Consider the following 23,690-nt stretch of genomic DNA (forward strand, 5'->3'; position numbering starts at 1 on the left):
CCAGGTGGGTGGGCAGGGGATGGATTCAGACGGAGGATGCCTGGATACCTGGAGAGCCCTAGTGCAGTCAGGTCACGGGGTTCCTGGTGAGCCCGGGTACCCGGGAGCGGAGGTCAGATTCTCACCTACATCTGACGCCTGGCAGAAGCAACATTCTTCAAAGGGACCACAAGGCTGAGTGTTGATGTTCTTGCTGTTTTTTTAAGTCCACCCTCCCCCTTTTCCCCACTGATGTTCTTGCTATTAAAAGGGAGCCCAGGCAAGTGAGGGGACACACCCCTGTCATCCCAGCTACCCAGGAGGCTGAGGCAGGAAGAACACAAGTTCAAGGCCAGCCTGGGCAACTTAAAGAGACCCTGTCTCAAAACAAAAAAATTAAAAGGGTTGGGGATATAGCTCCATAGTAAAGCACTTGCCTAGAATGCATGAGGCCCCAGGTTCAATCCCCAGCAGAACACACACAAAATAAGAGAGGCCTGGCTGGACACGGTGGCACACACCTCTATCTAATCCCAGCAGCTTGGGAGTCCAAGACAGGAGGATCACGAGTTCAAAGCTAGCCTCAGCAACAGCAAGGCACTAAGCAACTCAGTGAGACCCTGTCTCTAAATAAAATACAAAATAGGGCTGGGGGTGTGGCTCAGTGATGGAGAGCCCCTGAGTTCAACCCCTGGTGGAGGAGGAGGAGGAGGAGGAAGAGGAGGAGGAGGAGAAGGAGGAGCAGAAGAAGAAAGGTCCAAAGGTCCATGGAGCAAGTTTCACAGGGGCTCTGATGAGGAGGTGGGAGAGCGCTGGGCCTGCTTATCTGGAGTCCCCTAACTCTGAGATATTTGCCAGAAGATCCAGCCCCTGCCCAGGAGCTTTACTGACTGCGTAGGTAGTCTCACCTGCTTCCTTGAGCATTTTTCTGCACCCTGGGGATCACAGAGCATCTAAAGAGTCTTTTCTCCCCAACTCAGTGGAAGAGGAGCCCGAGGGATAGGGCAGGAGGGAGGCACTGGCAGGATCAAGATGGAGACGGAAGTCTTGAGACCAGTGGGTGCACAAGCTAACCTGGGGCACCTGGCATCCCTTCCTGGCTCGCTCCCCACCCTCTCTTCCCCCTGCAGCTCTTCAAACACAAAGTGGTTCTCTGGATTATGGAGAGACGAGAGGGGGAAGCAGGCAGTGTGGGTGAGGAAGAGAGACCCCCAGAGGGGCAGGAAGAGGACACCCAGGACTTCTGCCCCCCTGCCCCTTCAACCTGTGTGGGTCTGGCCCCCAGCACTGCCTGGGCTTGGAAACAAGAACCCTGACTCTCTATAAGGTCATTTCTGGAGATGGGGGTCCCCTCCCGAAGGAGCAGAGGCACACTCAGGACTCCCTTCCCCTCAGGGTGTGTCAGGCTGTGTCCCTGCACAGGACTGGATAGGAGGAGGGAGGAGGCAGAGATGCAGGGAGGGAGGGAGGAGGGCGGGGAGAAGGATGGAGCAGGCTGAGAAGACTGGGGGCATCCCAAGGAAAATCTGAGGCTCTAAAGAAGGGTCTGCAAGAAAAGGAGACAGAAAAGGGATAGGGGTTGACAGCTGGGTCGACACAGGAAGTGGAGCTGGAGAAGGGGCCCTCCCACCCTCCATCTCTGCAAATGGCAGCTGAGCGGACATCAACTGCTGCTGAAGCAGGATGGAGGGAGGTCGGATTGTGGAAAGACTTCCACAGGGTGGGAGGCCCAGCTGTGAAGGGGCACAGAGGCCTCTTTTGAAAGCAGAAGTTTCTAAAGGGGAGACCTCCATGCAGGAAGGCCAAGGCTGAAATGAGATAATGGATACCAAGTGCTTGGTAAGCGAAGGCGCACTCTAGGAATCATTGTCGTTCGTAGATATCTAATTGTGATATCATTTCAAAAGATGCTGCCAAAGTCCATTCGGAGACCCGAGGAGAGGGCCGGGATGAACTGCAGAGTGAAAAGGGGGCAGCAGATATTTTAAGGGATGCCATTATTTTTTTACATTGACAGGTTCAAACTCAGAACAGTGTCGGCAGTTATGAATACATACGTGGGTGATGGGATTGTGAGTGATTTATCTCTTCTTTTTGCTTACCTGTATTTTCTCTTTGTTTTTAAACAACATACATTATGTATAGAGTGAAAAACAAGAAGTCTTTTTCTTCTTTTTGCGGTACCCAGGGCCTCTCACTCGCTAGTTAGGCCGCTGCACCGCTGAGTGACATCCCAGCTCTACAGGTTTTCCTTCTAAAAGGACAAGCTCCTGCCCAAAGGGTCAGAGTGAGTGGCTCAGGATGGCTGGGGACAGAGCCTGCAGGGCTCCTGATGGCGCACCGCAGGGCTCTCTCAGGTACTCCAACAACCGACCCATTTCCTCTGTGTTTTCTCATGGGCCAGAATCCATTTTCTTAAATTCAGCAGTGGCCAGATGTTTTTGGAACCCCATGGTGTTCTCCAGCTGGGAAGACCACAAACAGGTGGAAGTAAAGAAAAGCAAACAGTTCTCAGAGATTCCCAGCGGCTCTAGGCTCACCCGCAAGGAGGCTAACAGCTGTCGCACCTTTAGGGTCAACAAAATGTGAGGGGGGTGCTTCCCAATCTATAGGATCAGCTGCCACATAAAATGGCTGCACTTCATTTCTTTCTTTTTTTTTTTTTTAAGACAAATGCTCTTTTTAAAATATATATATTTATTATTTTATTTTTATGTGGTGCTGAGGATTGAACCCAGTGCTTCACCCATGGTAGGCGAGCGCTTTGCCACTGAGCCACAACCCCAGCCCCTCATTTATTTCCTTTATTTCCTAGTATTTTGTATAAAGGATTGAACCCAGCGGTACTTAACCATTGATCCACATCCCCAGCTCTTTTTTTGCATTTTATTTAGGGACAGGGTCTCACTGAGTCGCTTAGGGCCTTGGTAAGTTCCTGTGGCTGGCTTTGAACTCTCAATCCTCCTGCCTCAGCCTCCAAAGCTGCTGGAATTACAGGCGTGTGCCTCTGCCCCAGGCTATTATTTTTCATTGATTTATTTTTTATTGTTTGTAGTTCTAGGGATTGAATCCAGGGCCTTGGGGGCTACAGGCAAGCTTCTACCTTCTTTTGTTTTTTTTGAGCTAAGTTGCCGAGGCTGGTCTCAAAAGTGAGATCCTCCTGCCTTGGCCCCCCAAGTCTTTGGTATTACAGGTGTGTGACACCATGCCTGGTGACATACACTTTAATACACCAAACAGTCAGGTGGGCATCATTATATTGGTGACACTTAACAGATGAGAACACTGGGCCTTAGGAAGTGAAGTAACTTGCCAAAATTCCCACAACTAATAAAGAGTGGGGACGTGAAGTCAGGTCTGTCCACACTCTTTTCCATTATATCACACTGAGATGAAAATTTAAGAATAAAGAGAGAGAACTGAGTTTCTAACAGATAAAGTGTCCCTTGGAATAGGGAATGAGCGGCTGTGGACAACTCATGAGCCAGACAATGGAGCCCTAGGGACTAAAATGTATGAGTGCACTAAACAGCCCATAAATTATTTTGTGACTTTCCTCTTCCCTTACAAGTTTTCTGGAACATAGTAAAGCAGAAACAAGACCTCAACAGAGAGAGACCATTTATACTTAATGAAGCTAGAGATAAAACATTTGATTGGACCAAAGGATGAACCCATCCCCAACATTGCCAAAAAGAAAAAAAAAAATCAAGAGGCATTAAAAAGTTAATATGCAGGGCTGAGGGTATAGCGCAGTTGATAGAGGGCTTGCCTCACATGCACAAGGCCCTAGTTCAATCCCCAGCACCAAAAACAAAAGAAAAGTTAATATGCAATGAGTCTTTCTTTTCACCCAAATGAAAACTCAAAAACAAAAATAGGAAGCTAAGTTTTTGTTGACTTTTGCATGTCTAGCCCAGCATGCTCAGAGCGGTATAGGTGCAGCATCCACGGTGACCAGACACAAGAGAGCACGAGGCAGGGCTCCGATTCTGTAGTTGCCTAGAGCTCTTCAGAGAAAAGGCATTATGGGTAATCTAAAGTATTACCGCTCCTTTCAGTACTTTCATGGAGTGTTATGATCATTCATGAGGCTGGCAAAACACCTTCTGCTACACACACACACACACACACACACACACACACACACACAAGCTATAGATCTGCAATTTAGTTCATGTTTGGGTTAAAACTGCTGCAAAATATACATTGCTGAATGGGTAGAATTTGGGCTGGTAGTTAGGAAACTGTCCTGGATTCTTGTTTCTTAGAGCTTGAAACTAGTCTTTCCCGGGAATTCCCCCCCAAAGCTCTTTCGTTCTAGTAATGGTTAAAGGTCTGAAAGTCCTGCTCCGTTTCCACCCTCCTCGGGTGTCTCTAACATGAAATCATTCCATGGAAAAGCAGCTACTTGGTGCCCATCCATCTTTAGGGAGTTGTGTTCCTAACTCCTTGGCTGCTGTATTGACTGGTGGTTGAGATTCCAAGATCTGAAGCCAGATGACCTGGCTCTAACCTCTACTTCCTGCCTGTGTGACCTTGGGCAAGTTGCTTAATCTCCCTAAGTCTCAGATTCCCTGTCTGGAAAGCTGGGAGATTAATAATGGCATCTCTAGCCATGCGTGGTGATGCATACCTATAATCTCAGAGACTCACGAGGCTAAGGCATGAGGACGGCAAGTTCAAGTCTAGCCTCCACAGCTTGGTGAGACCCTGTCTCAAAACAAAACAAAAGGATTGGGGATGTAGCTCAGTGGTAAAGTGCCCCCGACTTCAATCCCCGATAATGAAAATAACAATGGCACAACTGTCCTGCCGTGGGCCTGTCATAAGGGTACATTCATAGCACAGAGCTTGCCAATGGCAAACACGTAGGACAGGAGGCCAGGATCTCTCTCCATCTACCATAATGCAGAAGTCCCACGCTGGAAGCTCCAGGTTCACTGTGTGATGTCACTAAGTCTCTTGACCTTGATCTCAGTTTCCTCACTTCTACAATAGTGCCAGGTAATAAGGTAAAGCCAGGCCCTGACAGCTATTTATCAAATAATAACTGATTGTTCAAGGCAATCGTGGGCTATTGTTATGGTATGGACTCAAAGATCGGGAGGGTAAAAATACAAATAAGAACTTATCAGATGGAACTGGAGACTGTCATACTAAGTGAAATGACACCCCAAAAAACAAAGGGCAAAGGTTCTCTCTGACATGTGGATGCTAACCCACAATAGGGAGCTGTGGTGGATAGAGTTCATTGGATTAAACAGAGGGGAATGAAAGGAAGGGAGGGGATGGGAACAGGAAAAACAGTCCATTGAGTCGGACATCACTTTTCTGTGTCCATAGATGAATACACCACAGTGTAACTCCCCATCGTGTACAACCCCAAGAATGGGAAGTTATACTCTATATAATATGTCAGAATACATTCTACTGTCATGAATAACTAAAAAGAACAAATAAAAAATTTAAAAAAACTCAACAATTTTTCTCCCTGAAAGCATAACAGGGTAGAGACACAAAGTGAAGGGAGTTCTCATGAGCTCCTGCCTGGGCTATCCATGGCATATTGAACACACATCTCTCATTCCCTTTGCCACTTTCTTTCCAAAAGTCCTGGCTTGGAGCTTGCTACAAAGGACAAGATGTTGCACCTTGCATTTCCTAGCATAAAGAAGCAAGCCTTGATGTGGCCTCTTTGATCCTGGAGACAATGTAAGGTGTGTTTAAGAATATAGCTTCAGGGCTGGGGATGTGGCTCAAGCGGTAGCACGCTCGCTTGCCAGGGTTCAATCCTCAGCACCACAAACAAAGTTGTTGTGTCAGTGGCGTATGCCTGTAATCCCAGCAGCTCGAGAAACTGAGGCAGGAGGATCTCGAGTTCAAAGCCAGCCTCAGCAAAAGCCAGGCACAAGCAACTCAATGAGACCCTGTCTCCAAATAAAACTCAAAATAGGGCTGGGGATGTGGCTTAGTGGTAGAGTGCCCCTGAGTTCAATCTCCAGGATCAAAAAAAAAAAAAAAAGACTATAGTTTCAGAGCTGGGGTTGTGGCTCAGAGGTAGAGAGCTTGCCTAGCAGGTGTGAGACATTGGGTTTGATCCCCAGCACCACATTAAAAGGAAAAACTAAATAAAATAAATGTGTCCATCTACAACTAAAAGTATTTTTTTAAAAAAGAATATCTTCAACCCAGTTTGGGGGTGACCAGAAAGTTGCCAGGTCAAGCGCTCTCCGAGCAGTCCAGGGAGGATCCACGCTGCCCTGGCTCTCAGGCCATGGGTACTGGAAGTACCTGCAGTGGACACGGGGGCTGTGCTGGCAAACCTCGATTCAGAACTGCAGTCCTACCCTAGGATTCTAGAACAAAGTCATGTTCTCTCTGACAAAGAACCACGCTCTCAAAAACAGCTCCTGTTTTGCCCTAACAGAGACTGAATGCCTGACCAGTGAGCACCAAGTGGCCATTCAACGGAAGCTACCCATCCTAAGCCCAGTGTTGTAAGAGCCACTTGAGTCCTATGTTGGAGCTGAAAAGCAGTCACCAGTATGTGATGGAAATGGCCCTTTGGACTGGGTTGAGCTGGTCCAGAATGCAGACATCGACTACATGGGCAGGGTGGCTCAGGCCACCTGCCTGAACTGCACTCCTGCTTCTTCTTCAGTCAACACTCAGGTTGTCCCGGGTGGGGAACTCACCACCTGAGTGATGTGCCTCGCACCAGAAGCAGTATGGCCCCAGTCTATGTGTCCCTGAAGGACAGTGATAAAGGGAAATCCCACTAGGAATCAGAGTTAGGAGCATAGTGTGCTGTAGGGAGTGACCATCTGGAATAAAGATATGCATGGACTATTTCCCAAGAGTCCCATGGAAAATGACCAGTCATCGGTCAGGACCGTGGGAGGAAACATCTTGTACCAGGGACTCTCTGGGCATCTGTCAGTACTGTCACATCTGGAGATGGTTGGTAATGGGTAGCTACAACAATCAACAGGGCGGGGCACGGTGAGACCCTGTCTCAAAACAACAAACAAAAAAAGGAGGGCTGGGGATGTGGCTCAAGCGGTAGCGCGCTCGCCTGGCATGCGCGAGGCGCTGGGTTCGATCCTCAACACCACATACAAATAAAATAAAGATGTTGTGTCCACTGGAAACTAAAAAATAAATATTAAAAAATTCTTTCTCTCTTTAAAAAAAAAAAAAAAAAGGATTGGAGATGTAGGGTCTACACCTTTTGGAAATGAAGGTCTGGATCAACCTATCTGGATTGTCTTCCAGACCAGATGAAGTGCTAACTGGAGGTGGGGGGTGTCTAGAATGTAGGTGGAGAAAGGAAAAGATGAATATCAATTAGCACTTCTGGCCCAGTTACAGCTATGAGGATTAGGCTTTGATCCCACTAATCTTTTTGCCTTAGTCTTTGAGAAAAACACTTGGCCATCCATCATCTTGAAGGAAACCCATGACTAACTGGGTAATACAGCTCCCTTCTTGGGGGATAAATTAAGAATTAGAGTTGAGTGTGGTGGCGAGTGCCTGTGATCCTATGACTCAGGAAGTTGAGGCAGGAGGGTCGCGAGTTCAAAGCCAGTCTCAGCAACTTGGTGAAGCCCTAAGCAATTCAGTGAGACCCTGTCTCTAAATAAAGTATATAAAAGGGCTACCCTGATACAAAAAAAAAATTAGTAATGTCTTTGTACAGAACAAATATAAGCCTAATACTGCGGCATGGGAACCGGAGAGAATGAGAGGGTTCAAGAGGTAGGCCCTTGTTGAATGCAACATTCGTATATTCCCTTTAGGATCTTTTTTGTTTGTTTTGTTTTGCAGGATCAGGGACTGAGCCCAGGGGAGCCCTACCACTGAGCTATATCCTCTACATCTTCAGCCCTTGGTGTTTTTTATTTTTGAGACAGGGTCTTTGTAAATCACCTAGGCTGACCTCAAACTTGCAATTCTCCTGCCTCAGCCTACCAAGTAACTGGGATTACAGGTGTGCCCCACCACACCCAGCTAGAATCTCTTTATTTAAAAAAATATATATATTTATTTTTTAGCTTTAGGTGGACACAATATCTTCATTTTATTTTTATGTGGTGCTGAGGATCAAACCCAATACCTCATGAGTCCTAGGCGAGCACTCCACCACTTGAGCCACAACCTCAGTCCCAGCTAGAATCTCTTAATTGGTGATATCCAAAAGGGATGCTCCAAAATCACTGTCACCTTTACTACAGTCTCACTCCTTTTTGGGGGGGACGGGGGTACCAGGGATTGAACTCAGGGGTACTCGACCACTGAGCCACGTCCACAGCCCTATTTTGTATTTTATTTAGAGACAGGGTCTCACTGAGTTGCTTAGCGCCCCACTTTTGCTGAGGCTTTGAACTCAAGATCCTCCTGTCTCAGCCTCCTGAGCTGCTGGGATTATAGGGGGTGCACCGCCATGTCTGGCCCCCACTTCTCTTTTTATAGCTAAATCTGAATGGAGTCCAAGTTGAATTCTTCAGAAGGTATGGTTTTCACAGCCCACGGGTTGAGCACATCTCTGAGTCACCCTTCCACTTCTGATCAATACAAACACCACTTCATGGGCGATGGGATCTGGTTTCCTGAGTGGATGCTTAGGAATGCGGAGGACCACAGCCTCTGAGGTCGGTTCCCATGGGATAACCTTGACCAATGGGAGAGGAGAGCAGAAAGAAACTCAGCAGATAAACTCCGCCCCCTTTCTCCTTTCTGTGGACTACCCGGAGGTGTGATTGCACTCTGCCCTCTGAGAAAAATCATCCTTACCAAGTGAAAGTGCCTGTCACACACCTAACTACTGCTCTTTGCAGCTCAAGGTTCTGCAGCAGTGTGTGTGTGTGTGTGTGTGTGTGTGTGTGTGTGGTTCTGGGCCTTGAACATGCCAGGCAGGACCCTTCCCATTGGCCTATTTGGGGAACTTTCCCTTCTCTCTCTCTCCTCACTCTGAGCTTCCAGAATCATCTGTCCCCGCTCTTCATCTGGACTGATTCTCCACCACTCAGCTCCATTTCCTCTTCTGACATCCCAACCCCCTACATACGTGTGTAATGTGCATGTGCTTGTACACACAGCCCAGGCTAAATCAGGGGCCTCCTCTAGCATAAACCCACATCATTAATTTGCCACAACTTTTGGGGGGGGTGTTATCAGGGATTGAATCCAGAGACAGGTCACCACCAAGCCACACCCCCAGCCCTTTTCATATTTTACTTAGAGACAGCCTCTCGCTGAGTTGCTTGGGGCCTTGCTCAGTGGCTAAGGCTGAGTTTGAACTCTCAATCCTCCTCCTTCAGCCTCCCAAGCCGGACAGGTGTGCACCACCACCACCACCACTGGCTCCGTTTACCACACCTTTTAATAGGTGTCTGTCCATCTCCCCCACCTGATGTCTTGAGACAAGGTCCTTTTTCCTCTCTGGGTTGTTGACCCCAAGAACAGTGTGTGAACCTTTGGCCTAAATCATAGTGGAGTTAGTTAGAGAAAGCGTAGTTTCTAGTCCCAGCTTTTGAGACACTGAAAGACCCAGGCCAAGGTTTAATTTCTCTGAGCTTCAGTTTGCACTCCTGGGAGATGGGAATAATGTCCTGTCTCCTGCTCAGTTTGTAAAAATCAAATGGAAGAGGGGCTGGGGTTGTGGCTCAGTGGTAGACCGCTCGCCTCACAAGTGCGAGGCCCTGGGTTTGATACTCAGCACCACACAGATAAATAAAATAAGGATATTGTGTTCAACTATAACTAAAACACAAATGTTTTTAAAAATCAAATGGGTGAAAAATGGGATTGGTCTCCTGCTCTGGCAGGAGGTATTGAAAGTCTAAGACATCAGCACTAATATCACCATCATCTTGTACAGGGGATTGAATCCAGTACCTGGCACTGAGCTATATTCTCAGCCCTTTTTATTACTATTATGATTTTATTTTATTTATTTTTTTTAAACATTTTTTTCTAGTTGCAGTTGGACACAATACCCTTATTTTATTTATTTATTTTTATGTGGTGCTAAGGATCGAACCCAGGGCCTCGCACATGCTAGGCAAGCAATCTACCTCTGAGCCACAACCCCAGCCCTGATTCTATTTGATTTTTAATACTGGGATTGAACCCAGGGGTGCTTAACCACTGCTCTATTATTTCCCAGACCTTTTTACTTTTTATTTTGAGAGAGAGTCTCATTAAGTTGCTTAGGTTCTCATTAAGTTGCTGAGGTTGGCCTTAAATTTTCAATACTCCTACTTCAGCCTCCCAAGTTGCTGGGATCGCAGGCATGCGTCACCACACCCAGATCTGTTATGTTTTCTTTTGAGACAGGTTTTCACTAAGTTTCCCAGGCTGGTCTAGAACTTATGATCCTCCTGCCCCGACCTCCTAAGCCACTGGGATTACAAACATGCGCTACCACACTGGGCTACACCTCAGATTTTGAATCCAGGGTTTTCATGCTTAGGAAAGAAAATCTTTCTACCTTTCTCCCTTTCCAGTGCTGGGGATTGAAACCAGGGTTAATTGACCTGCTACTGAGCTGCACTTTCAGGCCTTGGGAAATAAAATGATAACGCTGTGGGCAGGTGGTACATGCTTGTGGTTCCAGCTGCTCTGGAGGCTGAGGCAGGAGGACCGCTTGAACCAAGGCTTGAGCCCAGAAACTTCAGCACAGATATTACTGATGACAACTGCAAATATTGTTGATATTAATAGGGACCTACTTGTAGGAATTCTCCTTCCCTCCTCCAAGATCGCCTGGTCTTGCTCTAATTCACCTCCACTATCTGCTCAAGGATGGAAGCCCTAAATCCTTGTCTCACAGATTTCATATGACCTCAAAAAGTTCCTCCAGAAGTCTGACTAACATCCTTCCTGTTGCCACCATCCCCTCCCTTCTCATATCTCCTCAAAGCATAATCTTGAGTGTGAATCTCCAAGCAGTTCTGAGCACCTTAGAGATCTTATTTGGAGGTAAAGGAGCAGAGAAAGAATCAGAATGGATGAAGGTCAAATAGCAGGAAGGACCTCCCAACACCTAAACACCGAATGACATAAATACTCACCACCACAACACCTTCAACTGCCTGGCTTCCGGGGTGGGACAATGATCTTTGGGCTTTCCATGACGTGGGGACTCTGCTGGGGCTCAGGCTGTGGGTGAAGCGACACTTCCTGTCCCTGGGGGCTGGGTAAGAGGGGAGCTGCTGAGTGTGCATACCTGTTGAGAGCACAGGCACCCGCCCTGCTCTGGGGCCCTGCTCCCATGGAGATGCCCCTGGCCCAGATAGGCCCCCCAGGTAGGTGTGAAGTTTCAGAGTGTGGGTGGGAGGGGAAGCAAGACCCCCAAGACCCCCACCACTGCTGCTGCCCTGGGTCTGAGCTCCCACCTCCCGGGTGAGGGGCCCACACCAAGCCACAGCTGGCAGGCCGACTGGCCAAGTGCCCGCCACGCCTGCTCCCTCTGGGGTCCCTGTCTACTCAAGCCCAGAGGACAAAGGTGTCACCGTGGGCTGAGGCTTCTTGGGAGAAAGGAGACACTGGGAGGATGGGGTGGCAGGCAGAGGCTCCTGGTCCCGAGAGGGGCCTGGCCTGGAGCCCTCCTCTCTGTGAGACCCCCAGGCCTCATTCCCAGCCTCTCCTTCCTGGCACCCCACTTGCCCTCCAGCTGCACCAGCCCCTCTGCGACACCTTGGCAGCTTATTCCCGGACCTGAGGATCCCCGCTGCTGTCCCTCTTGCATTTCTCTTGTCATGTCCTGTCCTGTCGTACAGGTCCCTGGTCAGAGGCCTTGGAGTCACTCTAAGCCTGGGTGGAAGGGGATAGAGGCGGCTCCTTTCCGAGGAACCCAGCAGCCTTCTTTGTGCCAACAGGGAGTTATGAAGTCCCTGCCCCAACCTTCAGCACTTTCCAGACCATGGACTGGACCCGCCAGCGATGCCTGAGCTCCGGCTTGCCCCAACCGCAGGCCTTGAGGGCGGAGGAGCCCCCGCCCAGCTTGGGGACGCTGGCTGTCCACGCGGCGGTGAGTGGAAATGTCGGGGGTGGAGAGGACCCTCTCATGGGCTCCCACCTCCCAAGGGTGAGGATGTGCGCCTGGCAAAGGTTGCCACGAGAGTGGGCAGGGACGAATGATCGGGGGCTGCCAACGGGGCGGGAGCCCCCCAATGGGGCAAGGAGATGGGCAGTGCGTCCTTCCTGGCTGAGTTGCCTGCTCACCCCTCGCTGCTCCTCTGCCCCTGGGAAGCTCAGGCTGGGCCCACAGGCAGGCCACCAGGTTACAGTGCACAGAGTCCCAGAAGAGACCCCTCATCGGGCGCCTTCCTCTGCTCGTGCATCCCCGCCCCACCTCAGCCCTTCTCACCACCCAGACATGAAGTTGCCTGGCTGCCTCTCCCCCCACTATTTAACAGCTCACTGCGGGCCGGATTAAAGGCAGGACCCAGGGGAAGGGGGGGGAGGGTCTCTGGAAACCAAACAGCTGGAGCTGAAGAAGCGATTTAAGCTGTGACCTTGGGAAGGATGTTCTGGTCAATTCTACCCTAAAATAGGTAGTGGCTGGCGTGGGATCAGGAAGCCCCCTAATCACCTCCCTGAACTCTTCTCTCCAGGCATCTCCCTGGACCCCAGAGACTGCTTCTGTCCCAGGGAATACTGAGAAGGCCGAAGAGGTGCCCGGGGAAGATGGCCTGTCCCTGCAGGCCGAGATCCTTGCTTGGTTCCAGAAGACCCAGGCCCCCTGGCTCCTGCAGCAGGGGACAGCACCAGCCTGGTTCCATGGCTTCATCACCCGGAGGTGAGTCACCGAGAGCAGCCGCGGCAGGTCCCAGGGCCTGCAGTCAGCCAGTGTGGAGGCACAGGCCAATAATCCCAGCTCCTGAGGAGGCTGAGGCAGGAGGATCACAAGCTAAAGCCAACTGGGCAGCTTCAAAGGACTGGGGATGAAGCTCAGTGGTAGAGCACCTCTAGGTTCAATCCCCAATGCCTCAGGGAAAGAAAAAAGAAAGAGTTGATTGAGGCTGACTCCAGACTCCAACTCCTAGAGTTTCCTTTCACTGAAACCTCTCTCGGGAGGGAGACCACTGGAGAGGCAGGCTCAGGGCCAGCCCTCCGTGTGCCTCTTTCTCCTCTAGGTTGCCTTAACCTACCGTCTCCGATCTCTAGTCCTCAGATTTTCTGCCTCTCTCCCTCCCTGCATCTCTCTCTCTCTGGCTCTCTCCTGCCCACACGCCTCCTACCCTTGCAGAGCCCCCTCCATTTCTCAGCCTGTGATCTCTGAGCTCTAGAAGTCTAATTACCATCCCTGTTACTGCAGCTGCTGCCCTGGTAGGATGCAGGGTGTCCGGAGCCTTGCCCCTGGCCACACCCAGTCCCCCCCCCAGTGGAAGAGCTGCGACCCATCCTCCCTCTGCATGCCCACCCTCCCGCTCTGCGAGCCTCCCGCATGCTTGCTTGGGGGTGGGGATCCATCCCCACGAGAATCACGGGGGCAGAGAGAGGCCAGGAGGGTCAGGCCCAGGTCCGTCCACTTCTCTGCATCACCCTCAGGGAGGCCGAGAGGTTGCTGGGGCCCCAGCCTCAGGGATGCTACTTGGTGCGGTTCAGCGAGAGCGCCGTGACCTTCGTGCTGACCTACAGGTGAGGGCGGGGCTTCGGGCTAATCACTTGGCGGGACTGGGCTGACTCAGCCTCTCCCCGCGGGGCTCCCGCTCCGCCCTCTGATGGCTCAGGGCAGAGACCCTGGAGCTGGGAGGTAGGGGTCGCAGCTGGTGGCCCTGGCCAGGGAGAGGCAATGGCGAATCTGATCCTGATTGACGCCCTCCAGGAGCCGGACTTGCTGCCGCCACTTCCTGCTGGCCCAGCTCAGGGACGGGCGCCACGTGGTGCTGGGCGAGGACAGCGCCCACGCGCAGCTGCAGGACCTGCTGCGGCACTACACCGAGTGTCCGCTCAGCCCCTACGGGGAGACGCTCACCCGGCCGCTCGCCCGCCAGGTACGCCTGGAGCCCGGGGGGACTCGGGCCAGCCCCTGTTCACCCGAGTCCAGGCCCATACCCCAGCACCAGGCACTTTCTCAGCCCGACACACGACCCATTCCTGACGTCCTCGCCCACATCTTCCAGAAAAATGAGTGCTGGGGGAGGAGGGGCCCTTTACCACTAAGCTACATCCCCATCCTCCCCTTCGCCGCCCCCGCTTTTTTTGAGACAGGGCCTGCTGACTTTGCCCAGGCTACCCTTCAACTGGTCATCCTCCTGCCTCAGCCTCCTGAGCTGCTGGGATTACAGGCATGCACCACCTCCCCAGCCCAGTCCTTTTGTTTTTTTTTAAGTTAAGAGACATTTACTCAGTACCTAAAGCTACCTACCAGGTACTGGAAGGCCCTGGGAATAGATTCATGGACAAGACAGGCAAGTTTTACACTTGCAAACCTTACTTTTCAGCAGGAAAGACAGACAAGTGATAGGGATCCAGTATGGAGATTTTGGTGCCAGGAGAATATGGGAGTGTCATTTCACCTAACAGGTGCAGAGCCAGGGATTGCCTCTCTTAAAAGGTTCAGTCTGTTTTGAGAGACCACTGTGTGCCCAACATCCTTCTGGGCATTGGGGGGACAGAAGTGAACAACACTGACCAAAATATCCCAGCCTCAAGAGGGTTACATTCTAGTACAAGGAGACAGACAGCAAGTAAATAATAGAAATAACAAATAGTGCACAGTGCCAGGCATGGTGGTAATCCCAGAGGCTGGGGAGGCTGAGGCGCAAAGATTGCAAGTTCAAGGCCAGCCTCAGCAATTTAGCAAGGCCGTGTCTCAAAATAAAAAATAAACAGGGCTGGGGATTCATCTCAGGAGTTAAATGCCGCTGAGTTATATTCTCAGTACCCCCCCCACAAAAAAAATAGTATTTGATTATGTCCAGTAACAGTAAGTAAGCATCAAGAAGAAAACCCAGCACCATACACAGTGGTCCATGCCTATAATCCCAACAGTTTGGGAGGCTGACATAGGAAGATTTCAAGTTCAAGTCCAGCTTCAGCAACTTAACAAGACCTTGCCTCAAAAAATAAAAAGGGCTGGAGATGTAGCTCATTGGTAGGGCATCCCGGGGTTCAATCTCTAGTACTGAAAGGGAGAGAGGAAGAGAAAGAATACATAAATTGACCACTGGATTTACCAAAGGAAGTCATTGGTGACCAACAGGAAGTTTCATGGAGTTTGATTTGGTTCAGTGCCTTTGAGAGGAATAGGCAGGGGAGAACCCCAAGATTCTCAAGCAGCTATAGCAGGATATAGGAAAGTCTCGGGGAGAAGGGAAGCTGGATGGAGCTGAGAAAGCTAAAGGCATGCTGTCGGGGACTGAGGTCTAAGCCAGGGTCACACAGGGTCTTGCCACGGAAGCTCTCAGGAGTTTGGTTTATCCTGGGCAACAGGCAATCCTGCAGGTTGTTAGGGAGTTTGGGTAAGGAGACCAGAACAGGTTGGGAGGGCAAGAGGAGGCAGGGAGAGATGAAGAAGCCCTAATAAGGGTGGTGGCTGCAGGCTTGAGATGAGTGGGCAGATGAGAAAAATATGTAGGCAGTGGACAAGGCAGACGGGTATTGGATTTGATGTGGGGGGACAGTGGGTATTGAGGCTGACCCTAAGGTGCTATTTGGGCAGCAAAGTAGCATTGCCACTTTTTTTAAATTTTTTTTTTTTAGTTGTAGTTGGACACAATACCTTTATTTTATTTATTTTTATGTGGTGCTGAGAATCAAACCCAGCGCCTCGCACATGCTAGGTGAGCGCTCTACCACTGAGCCACAACCCCAGCCCCCTGTGTTGCCACTTTTATTTATGAAAGAATTCCAAGAGAGGAGAGCGTGAGGACAAGGAGAAAGAGGATTATGATTTGGATCCAGGAAGACCGCAGTGGATTGTAGGAGCACAAGAAAGTCCCTGTGGCTTTAGCTTACCAGGAGTAGAGGGCATGCGGAGAACATTCATGAAGCTAGGGTTAATGCTGAGCTAAAAGCACCTACCATGGGACGTGACCTTCCACTATGAGGCTCATCTCTCTTCAGGCAGTCTCTGCCCCTAAAAATTTAGCTTATATCTCCATAAATTAAGCTTCTTGCACATGCAGAAATTAAACACAGACACAGCTGTCATGGAGATCCATTCCCATCCTGATAATTTTGAAGCTAAAGACTTTTCTAAAGCCATGCCAGGCACAGTAGTGTGTGCCAGTAATCCCAGCGACTGGGGAGGCTGAAGCAGGAGAATCACAAGGTCAAGGCCAATGTGGACAACTTAGCAAAACCTGTTTCAAAATAAAAAAACTAAAAAAGAGCTGGGGCCAGGTATGGTAGTGCTTGCCTGTAATCCCAGTCTCTCCGGAGACTGAAGAAAGAGGATTGACAGTTCAAGACCAGCCTCAGCAACTTAGTGAGGCCCCAAGCAATTTACTGAGACCCTGTCTCAAAATGAAAACCCAGTACCACAAAACCAAGACTTCACATTCTTGTATTTGACAACCACAGGCGCAAATGAAGATTGGCCTGGTCCTGTGTTCCAGATGAAATTAAGTTTGATGTGTACACAGCCTATGACCAGAGTTTGTCCCCCTCCATCTGACCCCTAGCCTCCTTGCCATGTCCATCCCCTCTTCCTCACCCAGAGAACCCAGCCCAGGCCAAATTTCTATGTCTCTTCCCTCCCCTGTCCTCCTCTTGGACCAGATTGCTTGGTCTTCCTGAATCACCTGCCCACTGGCACCTGTCCCCTCCCACATCAAGTCCCTCAGCCCTGCTTCTTTCCCAGCAGACTCCTGAGCCTGCAGGGCTGTCCCTAAGGACTGAAGAGTCAGACTCTGGAAGCCACAGTCAGAACCCAAGCCCCCAGCACAACCCAGACATGCAACAGGGGCAGGCTCCAGCCCTACCGCACAAAGAGGGGGCCTGGGAGCCCAAGGAGGTACCGCTTTGAGCCACAGGACCAGCAGGAGAGGGGTGGAGACACGGGGAGGAGCCAGCAGGAGAGGGTGGAGCCGTGGGGAGGGGCCAGAAGGGGGTGGAGCCACAGGGAGGAGCCAGTAGGAGAGGGGTGGAGCCACGGGGAGGAGGAGGAGGGGCCTAGGGGGTAGGAGAGCCCGGCTGGTGGCAGCTGCGCCCACTGGCCTTCCTCCCTGGCCTCGTCTTCCCTCCTAGCCCACTCAGCCGCCCAGGACCAAGCCTCCCGTCCCCGCCAAACCTCAACTGCCCCCAGAACTCTACACGAGCCCCGCCCCGCGACCCCGCCCAGTCCCACCCCCCAAACCCACCCACCCCATCTACCAAGAGCCCGAGGAACCCATCGCCTTCTACGCCATGGGCCGGGGCAGCCCTGGGGAGGCCCCCAGCAACATCTATGCCGAGGTGGAAGGTCTGTCAGCGACGGCGTCCGCTGGGCACCGCGTCCTCCGCAAGTGCCTATCCAGGCCTGTCCCAGGAGGCCAGGTAAATGAGGGTGCAGGGAGAAGGAGTCCAAGAAGGACTTCCCGCGCCACAGTTTGAGGAGGATGGAGAAGGTATTCAGACTGGGTGCCGGGTGAGGTCTTTACCCCCCGCAAGGGGGAGGGACAGAATGCTCCAGGCTGCCTGACCCCTTTTCCCAGCCCCAAACTAGCGCCTCTCCTCTTCCGGGGTCAGCGCTCCAGTCCTGTGTGTCATCTCAGGTGCGCTCAGGGGAGGGGCACACACACTCCTGCCTCCCTCTTCCATCCTCCCACGCCGTCCTCCCACTGATGAGTTCAAGTCCCTGTCTAGGTTACCTATTGTCACATAATGTGTTAGACCCACTGGCCAGGACCACCCTCTCCCTCTGTCTCCATCCCCCTCCTTGCTCCCCATCCCTCCCTGCTGGAGCCACGGACTCCCCCTCAGCCCTTGTGCCTGCCCACATCCACATCCCCACACACACTCCTGCCAGGAGCTGATGTCGCCAGTCCATGTCACCATCCAAACTTCTCTGTGGTCTGGTTCACTCTCCAGTGTCCCACAAACTCCACACTGCCAATCCTTGCCCCTCAAATTGTTTCCTTCTGTGTTCCATATCCTGCTTGCTAAATGAATGAGAGGATTTTAGATTCTGCCTCTGGAGGGCAAGTCTGTTAAGCCCAGACGACTTTGCCCTTGAGACTGCATCTAGGCCTAAGAGGCAAAGTAGGGTTGTGACCTAGGACTGTCCTTCTCTCTGCAGAATCCAGGTGGTCCACAGAGGCACTCTGAGAATCCTGGGGCTGGACAAGGCCCTCCCCTGCCTCAGCAGCCTCCACTCCCCTGGAGGCACACCCTTCCCCACAACCTCTCTAGACAGGTGCTTCAGGACTGAGGACAGGCGGGGCTCCCCGTTGGGCCTCCTCTATAGGTGGTAAGTCTGAGCTGGTTGGGGGAAAACTTGGGACATCAGGTCCAGAGACCTTCACACACACATGCTGGGTGTCCTCAGGAAATGTGGATGGTATATAAAGGTGATCAAAACTGGAAAGAACTTCAGCCTTCATCTATTGCAAGGATGGCAAAGAGGTGTCATCTTGCATGCCAACTCCAATCCGTTGGTCGTGGCTGCCTAGCGAGCCGCATTGGAAAGGATGCTAAGGTCATACCTGAACTCAGCAGAAAGGAGCACCATGATTGATTAGTGATGTCTGCTACTGATGCTGGAGGGAGGAGGAGCAGTGTTTCATCTGCCCTGACTGATCAAGTCCAGCTCCCTCCTGTGCAGATAAGGAAGCAAAGCCAGAGAGGGATAGTGACTGGGTCAAGGTCAAGGACTAAAACACAGGTTTCCTGACTTCCTTGTTCAGGGTCTATTCCTTACCCCCTATCCTCTAACTCTCTCCATAGGAAACGTCAGAGACTTCCTCAGATAGGAAACCTGGCTGCTTTTCCAGACTTCTGCCACGTCGGGGTCTGAGTGCTGGGTCCCTCTCCTGGATCCTGACTTAGCCCTGTCCCCTGACAGGTCTGCCCTCTCACACACACAATTAAAAAAAAAAAAACAAAACCTGGACTTCAGAGGAGCAAATGTGGAATCTGCCTCCTCCTCTTAGGGACACACACACTGACTGCTGAGAGTCCCCAGAAATCCAGTGGCTTGATGCTTGGTGATCCTCTAAGACAGCAAAGTAGTGTGCTACCAGGGCCCTCTGGCTCCTGCTGCCCTGGTTTCTCCTCCTGGAGTCTAATTTCCTTGGCCCTCTGGGCCTTTGAGTCTGGGCCCCAGTCCAATGCTGCTGTTGTCTGAGGAATGGTTTGGTGAGAACAGATGTTAGAACTTGTTTGTTGATTCTTGTCTGGCTAATAAATCATCGCCAACAACCTCCCCCCACAGGGATCCAAGTTCTCCAGGCTCCTTCTCTCTCTCTCTCTCTCTCTCTCTCTCTCTCTCTCTTGTTGTGGCTGAACTGCCAATGCTGCGGGGACAGAGGGATCTAGGGGTTGAAAGACACCTGGGCAAGAGCATGAGGTCTGCTGGCTGTGGGTGGGAGACCCCAGGGCACAGGCGGCAGGCCTCTCTCTGCAAAGTATCCCTGCCCAAAGTAGTGGGTGGGGGACTGAGTCCGAAGGGCTGGGGGAGTGGGGAAGCTGCACGAACTAGCCAGTGCCAGTAAAGATAGAGGTGCAAAGCCAGGTGCAGTGGCACATGCCTGTAATCCCAGCTATTCAGAAGGCTTGAGGCAGGAGGATTACAAATTCAGGGCCAGACTCAGCAATTTAGGGAAACCCTTACCAACTTAGTGAGACCCTGACTCCAAATAAAAAATACTGGGGATAGGGGCTGGGGCTCAGTTGGTAGAGTGCTTGCCTTGCATGCACAAGGTCCTGGGTTTGATCCCCAGCACCATCAAAAAAAAAAAAAATGCTGGAGATCTAACTCAGTGGTAAAGTGTTCTGCTGGACTCAATCACGCGTGTGCACACACACACACACAGAGAAATGGGCAGGGATGGGAGTGACTGAAGGGTAGCCCCTTCACCTCCTTCCTAGACCCTGTGCAAAGCTTGGGACTGGGGAGGAGGAAGGTGCCTTTTAAGCCTCTGTGTATGTGCCATGAACCCTTGAAATGGCTCCAGGGCATTTCTGTCTCCTGAGCCTCCTGGGTTTGGGCCCTTGGCCTCACTCAGGACCCCACTCCTTCCCCGGCTCCTTTTGTGAGCTTCTTTGTCCAGACCTACTTCAGGGCTAGCAAAGCTCCACCTGGGGCTCCAACCACCTGCAAGCATCTGCCCTGGGTTTCAGTTTTGTCTTGGCTTTCTGAGGAAGGGCTGTTTGCTCAGGGTGGTCCCCAGGTCCCCCTGGGGCCTGGGTTATGCTGGGCCCCTCCCCTCCGCACTGCCTGTTCTCACACACTGTCTCTGCAGTCAGTGCCTGTCAGGGTCCCACTTCCTGTCAGGGTCCCACTTCCTGTCAGGGTGCAGAGCAAGAGGATGAGGTCTGATGGCTGTGGGTGGGAGACCCCAGGGCACAGTGACCCTGCAGCCCCCTGTCCCCCGTTACCTTCCCTAGGCCTGGGCACTGCTGCCACACCACCCCCAGCCTGGCCCTGGCGCCAGCTCCAGTGACTAGCCAGTTCCCTCCTTTCCACTCCACTGCGAATCAGCTGAAGGAGAACAGGAATGCTGAGTCAACAGTTGGGGTTCCACTTCCTTTGTCTGTAGGTCTGAACCCCTCCTGAGCGAGAGGAGGAGGGGCGTGGGGAGCAGATGGCTCTGCTGAGATGGGTAGGAGGCTGAAAGTGCAAGAAAGCTCTCAGGGTAGACTCAAGGAGTGGCCTCCTGGATGATTCCTTGTGGAAGGGGGAGGAGGCAGAAAAGAGTGGCTGTTTTTTGAAACTGGGAATTGAATCCAGGGGAGCCTTACCACTGAGCTACATCTCCAGCCCTTTAAATATATATGTATGCATTTTTAGAGCGAGCCTCACTAAGTTGCTCAGGGCCTCGCTAAATTGCTGAGGCTGGCTTTGGACTTGCAATCCTCCTGCCTCAGCCTCCAAAACCCCTAGGATTACAAGCATTCACCATCACACCCAGCCCTTTTTTATAATTTTGAGACAAAGCTTTGCTGAGGCTGACCTCATACTTGGGATCCTCCTGTCTCAACCTCTGGGATTACAGGTGTGTGTCAGTGGTCCTGAGGATTGAACCCAGGGCCTCTCACACTTGTTAGGCAAGGCGGGGTCAGAAAACAAAGACTTCCCCAGACTTCAGGATATAATGAATGGGCAGGTGTGGGTGGGATAGGGAAACCCAGCGGCTCTCTTGATATTTCTGCGAGGCGAGCATGGTGGGACCTCGGATGGCCTCCTTTTCCCTTCCACGGTGAGGGGTGGCAGGAGAATGCAGACAATGAGGAAGTCATCAGAAGCCTGTTGGGGTGCTGTGCTAACCAGCTGTGCAGCCTTAGGCCCTTGTTCGGTGCTACTGTCACCACTTCTTGTGAAACAGAGACCATGCAAGTGAAAGGATCTGAAGCGGGCCCGCTAGGCACAGAGGAACTTCAGGGAGCCTTCAAGATGGAGTTTGGGTGCACCCAGAGAGGAAGTGGAGCTCTAGAGATGGGAGGTGACAAGAGCTGGAGGCAGTTGGGCCTAGTGCCCAGATTCTGTCATCCCAGACCAGCGTTCTGATAGCATAAGGTGCCTTGCAGGCAGCAGGACAAGGTCCCAGTCCTAAAGGGCTCCAGCCGCAGCCAGGTCTGCAGACCACGGTGAACAACTCTCCCCACTGCTGACTCTAACCCTGCCTTTCCTACCAAGCTGAGTGAGGCCTGGGTTGCAGTGAGACCTCAGGATGAAGGTGAGGAACTTGCACAGGAAAAGGGAACCAGGATGATTATGCTGAGCAGGTTCCTGTGTCCCCAGTCAGACACCACTAATGCTAGGAGGGGAGGGCATCTCTAAGCTGACTCAATCTTCCCAGAGCCATTACGTCCCTCCTGCGTCGAAGGACCTATGTGACTCAGCCCACTCCTCAATCCGCAGGAGAGCCTCTCACCCCCAGAGCATGTGGAAGTCCTTGCTATGAGCCAAATTCATTGTTCCCACTGCCTAGTCCAGTTTTTGGCCCCTTCAGCACCATGGTTGACGGTGATGGCCCTCATTATCTTCTTCCCGCTCCCTTCTCCCCAGGTGCCCCTTTCATTCCATCTTTTCCTTTAGTTAATGCAGAATGTTTCCGAAAGGCCGCCTGGACCTCTGCGGGTCGCTGGCAGACAGGGGAACTGAGAAACGGAACTTGTAAACTCAGCTGTCCCCATTCCGCAGCACTTCACATTCTGCCCAACATGCAGCTGGGGTGAAGACCTGGCTGGGCCCCTGCCCAGGAGCCAGCAACACTGAAACACCTTCCACAGGACAACTTTGCTGTCCCCACCATGTGCAAGGCTGATCCTTAGACCTCAGCTTCCCAGCTCTGCTTCCTGGTCAACTGCTTGCTCGGCTCTGCCCTGGTCCCCCCAACAGCTTCCAGGACCACATGGACCCACTCCTGACCAAGATCCTCAGTCCTTCCTCCTCCAGCCCTGTGGCTGATGCTGCCAAGACAGTTTATCCAAGATCAGTCCTATTGCTCCTACCTCTCCCTCACCCGTCTCCTCTTTCCCACTAACAGAACCTCCAGAAGGCCTGCGATGGAGTCTGTTCAGCTTCTACACTGCTAGCATTTCTTTGTGACCAGAAAATTACAACCACTAAGTAAAATGCCATCTTTGGTAGGACAAAAAAGTGGCTTTGAAAATATATACATAAGAATTCTTGAGAAATGAAGGTGAAGAGGAACGTAGCTCAGCAGCAGAGCGCTGGCCTAGCATATGGGAGACCACGATTTCAATCCCTAGGACCACCAAAAACACAGAGTGGAAGGCAAGAAGCCCCTTAAGAGGGAACTGGTCTGATTCTGCCCATCCCCAAAAGACACTGGGACTTTCTCTTCCCGTGTGCCTCCATCCCAGCCCAAAGAACATTTCCTGCCACATCTTGGAGCAGCCCCGAAAATAAGTTAAATTTTTGGGGGGCTGGGGTGTGGCTCAGCGGTAAAGCACTTGCCTCCCACATGTAAGGCACTGGGTTCGACCCTCAACACCACATAAAAGTAAATCAACGAAGATGCTGCTTCCATGTACAACTAAAAATACTAAATAAAATAAAAGAGTTAGACTTCTGAATCCCAGGAGCCTGGCAACTCAAGACAGGAAAGGCTCTACTACAGCATGCTGGGCCCAGGAGAGCAAGCATGACCCAGGAGGACCTCAGCCTCCTGTGCTCTGCTGCACCGTCTCACCCACCTCTGACACCTAGCAGGGGCGATCTCACCCTGGCCCCAGCTCCTCTGTGGACAGTGGGCATGTGTTGAGGGCTGATGCTCCTAGCTGAAGGCTGGCTGGATTCAAAGATTTGGACAAGCACAGCCTGAGTGTCCCTGTGGGACGCAGGAGCCCTGTCTGGCTCCTACCCGAAGTAGGTCAGATTTCAGATAAGCGGGTGGTTTTCCTGTAAGTGACGGAACCCTCCAGTGTGCTTAATGAGAAACAGGCTCCTCAACTTACCCCAGCGCACACACCAGAAGCACGAGATGCCACCCTCTGCCTCCCCCTCCTATCCCCAAGTACCCACCATGTGCCTCTTCAAACTGCCCCCTGGCCTTAGCCTTGCAGAATGCTAACTCTCCCTGTGTTTC

General features: G+C 51.7%; 1 protein-coding gene across 1 annotated transcript; it reads left to right on the forward strand.

The window, feature by feature from the left end:
• The first annotated feature begins 11,162 nt into the window (after window positions 1-11,162).
• On the forward strand, window positions 11,163-19,345 carry Sh2d2a (SH2 domain containing 2A). Its single transcript, XM_078027360.1, has 9 exons — window positions 11,163-11,291; window positions 11,865-12,016; window positions 12,603-12,787; window positions 13,540-13,629; window positions 13,817-13,985; window positions 16,802-16,951; window positions 17,185-17,472; window positions 18,215-18,385; window positions 18,862-19,345. The coding sequence occupies exons 1-8, from the start codon at window positions 11,258-11,260 to the stop codon at window positions 18,344-18,346; spliced, it is 1,200 nt and encodes a 399-aa protein (XP_077883486.1). The 5' UTR covers window positions 11,163-11,257; the 3' UTR covers window positions 18,347-18,385; window positions 18,862-19,345.
• The last annotated feature ends 4,345 nt before the right edge of the window (window positions 19,346-23,690 follow it).

Source organism: Ictidomys tridecemlineatus, chromosome 11, assembly GCF_052094955.1.
Source record: "Ictidomys tridecemlineatus isolate mIctTri1 chromosome 11, mIctTri1.hap1, whole genome shotgun sequence".
Taxonomy (NCBI): Eukaryota; Metazoa; Chordata; class Mammalia; order Rodentia; family Sciuridae; genus Ictidomys; species Ictidomys tridecemlineatus.

Excerpts from the sequence above, each read along its gene's own strand:
- Sh2d2a (XM_078027360.1), top strand. The coding sequence starts at position 11,258 with ATGGAGATGCCCCTGGCCCAGATAGGCCCCCCAG. Across the intron at positions 11,292-11,864 it reads GGCCCAGATAGGCCCCCCAG|GGAGTTATGAAGTCCCTGCC; the intron begins GTAGGTGTGAAG and ends TTGTGCCAACAG. Across the intron at positions 16,952-17,184 it reads GGGCCTGGGAGCCCAAGGAG|CCCACTCAGCCGCCCAGGAC; the intron begins GTACCGCTTTGA and ends CTTCCCTCCTAG.